Here is an 11,939-nt window from a genome sequence, read left to right on the forward strand (position 1 = left end):
TTATGAGGGAATAGTTATGAGGGTGCGGCCATCCAGAGGAGCAAACAGAGGATACAGCTTCTCCTTGAAGTTATCTGTGAAGGTAAAGATGTGTTCCTTGGTCTCCACGTTGTAGAAGGAGATCTGTCCTTCCTCATAGTCCAGGTAGACGCCCACCTTGCGTGGGATTAGCTCCAGGGGCAGGGCTGTCTCAGGCTTGGTGCAGGCGTAGAACTGCTTTGTGCTGCGCCACAGGACCCAGTAGCCCTCTGAAGGGGTCATGGGGAAGCGGCCGTGCCTCTTTGAGGAGGCTGTGGTCAGGCCCAGCCTCCAGTAGCCGTTGTTGGCCAGTTTGACCTCCCAGAAGTGGCGTCCAGAAGAGAGGCCCTCCCAGCCCAGCACACAGGGCCAGCTGTCATAGCGCTGTGTGCTAAAGGCCACCTCAATTAGGGACAGACTCTCCTGCACCTTCTTATGGTCATCAGACAGGAGCAGCCAGGGGTGGTTGGTCATAGGGTCCAATGTTACCTCAACTACATGAGGAAAATTGTTTAGTACAACTGACAGTGGGACAGACATACAGTGCAGTGCAGTGCCCTCCGAAAGTAACAGGACAGTGAAGCATGTTTTGGCTCTATGAACTGTAAGTCATGGTTTCAAATTCAATCAAATGTACTGCATACAGAATGTGACAGGATCTTAATGTGAGGAAGGAACCAACATTGAAGAGCAGGGGAAAATAATTAGGCCTACCTGAAGCACTGCAGATCCAATTCCAGACTGTATAGAACAGAATGACATATGGTATGAAACAACTGGAGTAGCAACCATAAATGACCATATTGATGCATTAGTCAATTTCTAAGGGAGAGAACAATTACCTGAGTTTGGGATATACTTTGGTGTCTCTGTCAAATCCGGTGAAAACAATAAGATACTTTTAGAAACTGATTATTAAAGACAATAATACAATATTAATGACATGTTATGACTAGAGGCATATGGCATGTAAGGGGACTTACTTGTTTTCCAGGTGCGCTGTTTTGTTGCCAGCCATAACTGGGGCACGATACCCTTTAAGATAGCAATGATCACAAGAATTTGAGCAACGTCAGTGGATGTAGGTGAGTGAGCAGTGGCAGATGACGTGTAGGAAAGCTGGGCAACACTTTGCTCAGCGTGGAACACCTGACCCAACTGTATGTAAAATTCAGCAGGAAGCATTGCTGATGATCAATCTGAGAACCGTATAAAATGTTTGGTCTATCATTAGTCACTGATTACATAAGCACCATCTCTGGAGCTTTTCTCTCTCGAATGGTACATTTGATCTCAAATCTACCCATAATGAAATCTCTTGGAATCCTTGAAAAAAAGTTGTCCTGAATACAAAGTCAGAACGACTCCCATGGTCTGGGTTAAAGGTGAGGGGTTAGACGGTGTAGCCATGTGACTCACCATTCTGTCCTCCTTTAGTAGAGACCAGGTAATGAACTCGAGGAAGGGAAGGAGGTTCACTAGCTTCTTCTTTCTAAGCTCCAGCTGTCTCAGCATTTGAGTTAGTTCTTCCTTCTGAAGGCCACATCTCTGCACACACAAACATTAATTCACAGGTGTAGCGCTGTTTGGATCTTATGAAGATGGACAAGTAACACAGACAGATTTGCTACTCACCCAGTCACTCGCTCAGTCACTCACTCACTCACACACTCTCTCACACACACACATACACACACACACACACACACACACACATACACGCACACACACACACACACACACACACACACACACACACACACACACACACACACACACACACACACACACACACACACACTTCTGTTACACTCTGAAGCTCTTTGGCCCATTCCATGATCCTTTGCCCTTGGTCCTCCTTGTCCATGAGCTGGTCCATATTTGCATCTCTCTCTAGAGTGCAGGGACTCTGTTGGACGTGAAAGCGATAGTATGAATGGTGTTGAATCAACATATCTCATTGTCTGGAGGTAAAACGAAAGTTATTTAGTCAAAGGAATGGATCCTTCTAATTTAATACAGTTACACAGAAAATAATTAAGGACTGATTAAGATTAAGAGAAAGTTTCTATGGAAGATGCATTTTAGTCTTGTATTTGGCTTAATCTTTGTCAGGGAAACCATCCCTGAGGGTGCATGCCAAGAGTATATGGTGCCACCACTATCACACTCCTTGATGTCTGAGTGACCCACCATATCCATGTCCACACTCTTCAACTCCTCTGCCCATTGAAGGATGAGTCTGCGGCACTCCTCCAGACTGGGCCCACTCTTCTGGTCCACTTTGACACTCCTGCTGCTGCCAACCCCCACATTTTTGCCAGACTGAAGCATAACACACATCAATCACCCAAACAACTCCACAAGTTAAAGACCTCTTCACCCTCCACTATCCCTCTGTACAGTTACTCTACTGTAAAAAATAAAATTCAAAAATAAAATAAAATAAAGGAATCCTTCTTCTATCATTCTGACTGCCAATGCCAGTAATCTTTTTATTATGATGACTGATGTATCGATGATTCACTTACTTTAGACAAATGTACTTGATAAAAGTGTCTGCTAAATGTAAAACATGTACATAATAGTTTATCCTAGTAGTCATCTAGATGTTTATACAACATACTATAAATGTGATAAGAATTTTTGCCAACTCAAAGTATAAATGGTTTCCCAGAGCAACGTTTATGAAAGTCACAATAAATAAATGAAGAAACGAACAATAAAACCTCTCCTTATCAAATGTCATCCAGGGTGAGTTCATAAAGCTGTGTATACTTGTACTGTAGATAAAGGTTGACTGACTCAAATGTATCCGTTAGTTTTTTGGATGTTATTCTTCGGTAACTCATTCCTCACTCAACAAGGAGGGAGGAGGCCGCAGTGAAGCTGGTCAGGAACATGCATGACGAGCAACACCCTCTGCATGACCTGCTGCCTCCAACACGAGGCAGCTGCACTGCCAGGACACTGAGGAACCAGCACAAGCTGGCTGAGCCGAGGGCCAAGACCAGCAGGCTGAGGAACTCAACCCTGCATACTGCAGTTAGACTGTACAATGACTATATCTAGACTCACACATAATACAGCATGGCTACCATGACTGCTACCTGCCCTTGCTTTGCCGCCTTGAAATATTTTTAAACTTTAAAATTGTTGTGTAATTGTTGTGCTGCTAATATTGTGTGTCATATCTATGTAAGTTCTGCAGTTTTTCAGTGGGGCCTTGGCTCCACTGCAAGCATGAATTAATAAAATCAAATCAAATCAAATCAAAAACTCATGTCCAAGATTACTGCCTAAGTTGCCAAAGTTCCATTTAGTACATGTACATGCTGTGAACAGAAACCTAGAGGGCCGATCATTTTCACTCATTACCAAGTCCACAGTAAGTGTGGTTTCGGTGCAAATAGTTTTAGTGTTAATGTTATGGCCATTTTTACTATGGGCTTTTATTTTGGATGATTTGTGTTTAACGTTTTGAGTTATATTTATATTTCATGATTAATGTTTGTTTTAATGTTTTTGGTTATATAATTATTAGTGTTTTATTCGTAATTGATTGTCACATGGTGAGGTGACGGCATGTGCCCAGGTGTATATTAAGCAGACAATTAGTTGCACCTGGGCCAATGGAAAGAGGTTAGTTTAGGAAAAACATTATTTTGACCACGTTCTCGCTATTCTTTAATCTCATACCTTACCGTCAGCTTTGTTACAGTGATCAAGTCATAAACAGCACTCATGACAACCAAGAAACTATAATGACAGTTCTAACCAGGAAATGCCAGCTGTAGTCACAGGGAGTGACTTACCAGAACTCATACTCAAACAACATGAACAATGTAATAATCCATATCAAAGCTACAGGTCACCTTGCTGTAATGTTTCATTTCAGTCAGGTGACTCATAAGTAAACAGAAACGTCTTCTCAGTCATAGCAAAGCTCTCAATATGCTTCCTTGATTTCCATTAATGTTCAGTTTGCCTTATTTACTCATTAATTAAGTAAGCCATTGCCCCTACAGTATGCCATTTGTACGGTTGATGCTCTCTAAAAATTCTTAATTTCTACTACACTATAAAAACTCAGAGGGCCCACTTCTCCATTTGCAGGCTTACCTTACAAACTTGTTCCACCTGCAGCTTCCACTCTGTGATGAATTTAACACAATCCTGCAGGCTCCGGAGGTCTTTTAGGTCCTGAGAGACAGAAAAGGAAACAACTTTCATCAACTCCATTTCAGTGTGAATTTCAATCTACTCCTTGCATATAGTCTACTACCTGCAGCAGTATCGACATTAATCTTTCCTCCTGCATCGTCCTATTCCTCCACTAACACTGTTGGCTAACCTTTTTTCTGGTAGTAGTGCTGCATTTGCTGGGGGCTGAATTGTGAGGCTGCAGATCTTCCTCTGGGAACGTCCTCAGGCGCACAGCCCCTACCGAGCTGCTCTGGGCTGCACTCTCAAAATTTTCCTCCAGATTGTGGAAGCCTACACACATCCAAACTTTGTCAATAATGTATATTATTGTAAATGGGAAAAAAGTTCAATATAACCATTACCCCATTTGAAACACTGTAAAGATGTAAAGTGATAGGAGGTATGAGGTGTGATCAAGTTATAGTATAGGTAACAAAATGAAATTAAAAGTATCCTATTAGCCCCATAGAAAGGATGGCATGTGTAACTGACTGAATATTCATTTTGGTATTATTAACTTACTGATCCTCTTCTCCTTACGGACACTCTTCATTTTGGTTGGTTTAATTCAGCCACTTTTGAGCTGTGTTATGCTGTTGGTGCAGCTTAGTATCAGAAAAACACATGTATGTGGTCTGTGAGTCATCTTACAACATCAAACAAAAAGTAATATCTTGAGTTTTTTGTTTGTTTCAATAACTGCACATTTCTCATGTTGATTTGTGTCAAACCTGTGGTCATTACATCAACACATAAGGCCACATCACATCTCTCAGCCTATCTGTTGCTAAATGAAACTGTCTACCGTACTTAAAAGTAGTTTTACAGTTATATCCATTATATCCATGTCCATTTTAAGTTTTCAGTATTCTGGTATGATACATTAAACAATGGGCATTCAGAGTACCCATACTTTCATAAATAAGAAAATGAAAACTTTTATAATACTCGGATAGAAACAACTTAGGCCTAATCGATCAGAAAATGTTGCTGCTATTCTGCACTGCACACATAGTAAACAGTCATACTGCAGTAGGCTAAGCATTTTTGTGATAGGCTCAGTAGTTCATATTTGAATCAGTGTAATAGATGATGACATTTATGAAACTCTTACCCTGTATGATCCTGGGAAAGAGATGTGCAGCTTGGCAGGGTGAGAGCAAAAGGACAAAGAAGCTAGGTGCGCTGAGACTTCAGACTCCCAGAGACGCTATCATGATATCATGATCATAATAACCTTTGGTCCTTTCATTGCAGCTTTTCCCTGAATCACATCGCATAACATTTAATTATTTATTAGTATCAAGATGCCTTTACAGTATTGTAATAAACCAGCCAGGAAAGGGCTCTATCGGTTACCAAGAGAACACACCACTCACTCTGGAGTATAGAAAGCCAATAATCTTTATTAAATGTATAGCTCTATAATTCATAGTAGGGAATTTGGCAGGGGAACAATGTCAGAATCTCAACAACACTCGCAGAGTTATTAAACTGCCTAAAGTGCACCACTGCAATAAAGATTAAAACTCGCACGGCATTGTACACTCATAAAAAGCCCTCACACTACACTAGAAGTGAATACACAGCATTCTCACGTATGAAAAGGGCTGCACTGGCTGCCTATGTCTTGGGTTGATTTTACTTGTTTTTAAGGCTCTTAATGGCTTAGCACCCCCATACATTTCAGAGTCTTTTGTGTCCTATGTCCCCTCACAAGCCCTCAGGTCCTCTGAGGCACACTGGCGGACTCAGGGGGGGGGGGGGGGGGGCAGGGGGGGCGACCGCCCCTTCTGGTGCCCCCACGGTTGAAAAACGTCTCTCTTAAGTGCCCTTTTGAGTGGCAAAAATGCCCTTTTGAGTGGCGAAAATGAGAGGATGTGCCCTATTGGTGCCCCTCCAATGGTCTAAACTTGACCATGTGCCCCCACAGTTGAAAAACGTCGCACTAAAGTGCCCTTTTGAGTGGCAAAATTAGAGGATGTGCCCTATTGGCTGCCCTTCCAATGGTCTAAACTTGACCATGTGCACTGATGGGGTCCCATGTTGTGCAGTAGGTGCCCTTTTTTTCTTTTTGCCCCTGCCCTTCAAACAGCCTGAGTCCGCCACTGCTGAGGCAGGTCTTTTAAACGTAGCCTACTGAAGGTTCCCCAAAAGAAAATTGGGGAAGCCGCCTTCATCCATTACGCACCGAAATTGTGGGTTTATTGTGAAAAAAATGTTTTATTGTGATATGGTTGTGCTGAACTGTCAAAGCACTTTGAGCTGCATAGTCAATATGAAAGTTGTTATACAAATAAAGTTATTGTTGTTGTTGTTGTTGTTGTTGTTGCTGCTGTTGCTGGGGTAGAGCTATGACTACAGCCTGTGAGGACATTGTTTCTGAAATCCTATGTACATCTTTGACCACCAGAGAGCACTATTAGCTTTTACCATTGGCTTAACATACATGTCTGTATACGCTGCAACATTTCAAGAGTTATTGCAATCCTGAGTTAGTCTAAGCCCCAATTACTGTGTCCATCTAACATTTGGCTGAAGCTTGATCTTGGTCTCCCCAGTTAAAACCACTCCTCTCCTCATTACCCGTTCTCTCCCCCCCCCCCCCCCCCCTCAGTCCACTTACTCTAATTTTGACCATTAGTCATGTAATTGCCTCGCCGAAACCTGAACGAACCATTTCTCACACACTTTATCATAAAATACTCTACTTTATTCACCATTTTCAGTCTCCATGCAAACAAATTGCGATCATTAATGTATTATATGAGCTACTGTATAACTTCAGTTTTTGAATAAATGAACCTGCTCCGGTGTGAATCAATGGCCAACAGTTAGCTTCTTTTGACAGTTCTATAAATAACGAGAACAATCTCACTCAGTCAGAGCGCCCTCACACTGCACACTGTGTCAGCTGCTGGCTCTGGGACTTGCAACAGATTCCGTTTTCCACTAATGGCGTAACGCCACCACCCCATACGAGCTCAGCAGCCAAACTCATGAGTCATGTTTCACAACTGACCCCTAGAGAACCCAGATGACAATAGTATCAGACTGACACAGCAAGGCCCATACAATAGGTTCCCGAAGTCACAGTCTGCCTAATCATGTTAACGCTATTTGTTAACAAAATAACACATTTAAAGAAATGATTCAATAGTTGGACTAGAAATTACTCCCCTTTCCCAGTGGTGTTGTGTATTGCAATTTACTTTGCAAAATATGTGTGAATATATGTGCAATGTACACATTGGTAGCCGTTAGAGATAAACTCATACGTTAAAGCCAAATACATCTGAAGGTCACCTCATCCTCAGGCTTTTGCGCACAGTGCATATGATGTGAAGTAAATAAATACTAATCTGAAGGAGACGCTCTGAAGCCATTATAAAAATCTGAAGCAGGCGGTACCAGTGACCGGCATTGTGCTATAATCAACCAATCAAAACGGGCCGGATGAAGGATGGGGCTAACTCAGCGTTTTCATTGGCGAAGGTGACATGTCAAGCCTTTGGGATGCACGCACACGTACTGCGGCTGCGCACAGATACAAGGATACAGATACAAGGATACAGCTAAGGACATTGGATGATGTTGAGAAAATATCCCCCACGAACACTTTGAAATGTGTAAGTCGTCGCTATGTATATCAGTTCATCCTGCAATAATCTGTGTAGGCCTGCTTGATCTTTTTATTTCAATTTTTTAGTAGAATGAAAACGTGTAGGCCTACATCTGGTTACACCTTCAGTCAACTTATAGGAATTGGCATATAGCCGATCCCACTCAGCTATGGATTTTGTTCTGAGCGGAGCGGCTGCCTGCGGTGCTTGCCTGTTCACCAATCCTCTGGAGGTGGTGAAAACCCGAATGCAATTGCAGGGGGAGTTAAAAAGCCGGGGCACCTACCAGGTTTACTATCGCAACGTTTTCCATGCTTTTTACACCATTGGCAAAGTGGATGGACTTGCTGGCTTACAGAAGGGTTTGGTTCCGGGACTCGTTTATCAGTTTTGCATGAATGGTGTGAGACTTGGCTCGTTTGCAGTCATTGAATCGTCTGGTTACATCCACACGGACGGAAGGGTCAGTGCGGCTAAAACCACGGTGGCAGGAGCGGTCGCTGGGGTAGTGGGAGCAGTGATGGGAAGTCCCATTTACCTGGTGAGTAAAGTAGGCTTGGGACCTTGCATGCCTTGCATTGGGGATTCTGATATGAAGTCAGTCCAGTCAAGTCGTGAGCTTAGAATTATCTAAAATCTCCGTTTAGGGTAGTTCAGAGATATTGAGCGTCAAAGTTTTTACATTCCATTATGTTTTGTGAGATGGAACCTTTGTATTTTATGAATTACTAACTCAAAAATGTCAACATTGAAAAAAAATAACACCACACAGGAATTAATAAACACTAATGGATCAGATTATGTAAAAAACTCAATTTTGGCAAAAATGGAGATAGAACCTTATAATTCTAACGTCACGAAGTGTCTCCAGGAGACGTAATTCTTAATGTCAGAACCAAAGGCATATAGTTAGCAGCAATTGTATTGTATAGCGTTGAACTAGTTGAACTAGATTGTGAATACTTCACATATTTGTCACTCAGGTGAAGACTCATCTCCAGAGTCAAGCCACTTCCTCCATTGCTGTTGGGCATCAATATAAACACCAGGTAAGATCTTTTTCCCAAATCCACTTTGACAGCTTTTGAGGAATAAGATTTCAGGATGGCAAATGTATTCTCTTCAATAATCTTAAATATTGAACTTCTATTGCAGTGTTTAACAGAATGTTATATTTGTGGGGGCCCCCCCGGCTGCCCCGTGTGCCTGCTTGGCCGTCCTTGTGCAGGGCCTTTATGGTCTGTGCTTGCTTGGCTGGGCCGGGTGTGCTGGTGGTGGGGCGGGCTGGGTGTGTGGGGCGGCGGGGGCTCCCCGAGAGGGGGTGTAGGGGCCCACCGCTGGGTGCTGGTAGGCAAACTGGTTAGTAGTCGCTCTATGTGTAGAGGGCTGCAAGGGAATTCTCCTGGCTACATAGTGTACAGGTTTTTACTTTTGCCTGCTTGCGGCTCTGTCAGTATGTGAAGCGCATTGAGTTGCATCTTGATTTGATTTGATTTGATTTGTGAATATGTTGCAATATGCTGATGAATAGAATTGGCATCCTGTTTTTTTTTCTTTCTCAGAGCATTTTAATATTTCAAGTTCTGAGTTCATGAGTTCATTCAGAGGTCCATATGTGTTTGAATTTCTGGTAAATATCACAACTCTAGTCAAGTGTTTGTATAACATTGAAACTATTTACCCCTTTTGCTCTTCCATCTCAGGGGATGGTCCACGCTCTGGCAGCCATCCACAGGCAACACGGCATCCTGGGACTGTGGAGGGGTTCCAGTGCAGCGATACCAAGGGTCAGCGTGGGGTCAGCTGCACAACTGTCCACCTTTTCTGCCTCTAAGGAAATGGTCATTGATCTACAGGTTAGGAGGGGTTGGTGTGGTTGCAGCAATACAAGGACAAATACAGTATGAAAAAAAATTGACCACACCTGTTGCAGTTGGGTGAGAGATTGCAGTTGAGTGAGAGATTGCAGTTGGGTGCAATGTCACCCAGCCTAAGCCTAACCGGCTATACTAATCCGATTCTAGAAAGAAAAGAAGTTGGTTTATTCAACTGTTATATACTGGCCTATATACTGTATCCCTGGCATGTTGGTTAATTCACAACATAGATGGTTTTATAAATACTGTAAAACATTGTGTATAAAAACCCTGTGGTTATATACCACTGTCGGTCTGGGTTCTCCATTTTGGATCAGAAATTGGACACCATTCATACTATCTCACTAGTCACATGGTGCTTACATAACTTAGTGGTGGAAAAAAAAGACTAGGTCAGAGCTGTAGAGCTCCATCAAAGGTTTAACAGCTGTTTTATCTTAGATTATTCCATTGATCATGGTATCTCTGAAATCATTTGTTATATTATAAATATATAATTTGTTCTTATGTCTAAAGCTAAGCAATACAGGTTCCCCACAACCCTCATCTCTCTGTCTTCTCAGGTGTTTCCTGAAGGCAGCTGGCTGGTGGCTTTGTGTTCGGGGATGATCAGCAGTGTAGTGGTGGTATTGGCCATGACACCATTTGATGTGGTCAGCACACGTCTCTATAACCAGCCTGTGGATCATCTGGGCAAGGTCAGGGTTCCATTTATCCTTTAGTTTGCACTAATACATTGAGTGGCCCAGAGATCCTCACCACAGTGTGGATAAGGGGTGGGTGAGCAAGATTCAAATATTACATTCTTCTAATCTGTATTTTTGTTTGTATCTTATTTTTTAGGGTGAGCTCTATAGGGGCTTTACTGACTGTTTCTCAAAGACACTGAAAAAAGAGAGCGTGACAGGACTCTACAAAGGCTTGGGGGCGTCCTACTTCCGTCTGGGCCCACACACCATTCTGTCTCTGCTCCTCTGGGATGAACTGCGCAAGGTCTACCAGCAATACAGATAGCATCAGGCACGGAGACACAGTCAGATAGGTAACTCATTAAGCCCTCAGTTCACATCTTAAATGATCCCTCTTTTAGTGAATCTTAGAGTTACCTTCCTCATTTGTATGTAGAAGATCATAAAGAGCGCAAAGGTCATATTTTACACTTCTATAGGAATGAAATTCAAGGTGAAATTCACACTGAAAGCACATTGAAGTAAGAATAGGATGTGGTCGCCGAATGTATTTGTATGCAGTGGGGCAGTGTATTGTAAGAGGTTTCTGAGACAAAATATTAATAATCATTGCCTTATTACCTCACATATGTTTTAACTTATTTAGCTTGAATAATGAAACCATAAATCTGAAAGCATATTACTAAGATTGTATTCCTCCATACCACCTACTGTACTGTATCATGTACTGTTACACTTTATGCATTTGTGACACGGTCTGGTGAAAAGGGCCGCATGTCGGTAATAGGCTAGGTGCACGATCTCCACTACTTCCTGAAAGGCACCTTGCATGAACATATCCTGTCTCATCTATTGGTTTAATTGATTAATCAGCTGTGTGATAAACTGTTGGAACACACAGTGCACAGCTGATTAATCAATTAAACCAATAGAGTGAGACAGGATATGTTCATGCAAGGTGCCTTTCAGGAAGGAGTGGAGATCGTGCACCTAGCCTATTCTCAAGTCGCACAAATGAGCAAAAACCTTTTTTTTCTTCTTTAAAAAAAAAAAAAACTTTTAGTTTTTTTTGCATATTACGAAAGTTGAAGTGTGTTGAAAAGTGTGAAAAGCCCACTTGATAACAAACAACAGTTTTAGGATCACCAAATACTTAATATAAAATACATACGGTAATTTGTGAATTGGATTCACTGTCTCTTCTGCCCTAGGCTACTGGGTGAGTGATACATTGTTTGTAAACAAACTGACATTTTAGGACAAAAAGCAAGGACTGTGTGATCATCTAATTATGTGTACTTATGTGTTTTAGCATGTTCACGTTCTATCAGCATGTTGTGATGTGCTTAACATGCAGTTAGATGTTCGTAGCGATATTCCTTTTTAGCGCTAGCCTACTAGCAGCTGTTTTGCGTGTTTGGATTCAGAGCATGTTTCTCTGCTATTTGGTTTGAGGTGTACCAACATTCAAATAAGCATCTTCTTCAACTGTTTTCAGACTTCAATGTATGACACATCAGTTGAAA

The 11,939-nt window shown here is 42.1% G+C and overlaps 2 protein-coding genes across 2 annotated transcripts; one reads left to right on the forward strand and one right to left on the reverse strand.

The window, feature by feature from the left end:
* On the reverse strand, positions 1–4,777 carry LOC308155700 (E3 ubiquitin-protein ligase TRIM69-like; the record flags this gene model as incomplete). Its single annotated transcript, XM_080529074.1, has 10 exons — positions 1–512; positions 733–759; positions 861–887; positions 1,002–1,053; positions 1,438–1,566; positions 1,820–1,927; positions 2,212–2,343; positions 4,141–4,221; positions 4,373–4,515; positions 4,747–4,777. The coding sequence occupies 10 exons, from the start codon at positions 4,775–4,777 to the stop codon at positions 1–3; spliced, it is 1,242 nt and encodes a 413-aa protein (XP_080385200.1).
* A 3,239-nt stretch (positions 4,778–8,016) lies between these two features.
* On the forward strand, positions 8,017–10,742 carry slc25a35 (solute carrier family 25 member 35; the record flags this gene model as incomplete). The annotated part of the gene is made up of 5 exons (XM_080529031.1): positions 8,017–8,388; positions 8,831–8,896; positions 9,551–9,703; positions 10,288–10,422; positions 10,568–10,742. The coding sequence occupies 5 exons, from the start codon at positions 8,017–8,019 to the stop codon at positions 10,736–10,738; spliced, it is 897 nt and encodes a 298-aa protein (XP_080385157.1). The 3' UTR covers positions 10,739–10,742.
* Positions 10,743–11,939: the final 1,197 nt, after the last annotated feature.

Source organism: Nansenia antarctica (genome assembly GCF_963989245.1).
Source record: "Nansenia antarctica genome assembly, chromosome: 4".
In the NCBI taxonomy this organism is placed as follows: Eukaryota; Metazoa; Chordata; class Actinopteri; order Argentiniformes; family Microstomatidae; genus Nansenia; species Nansenia antarctica.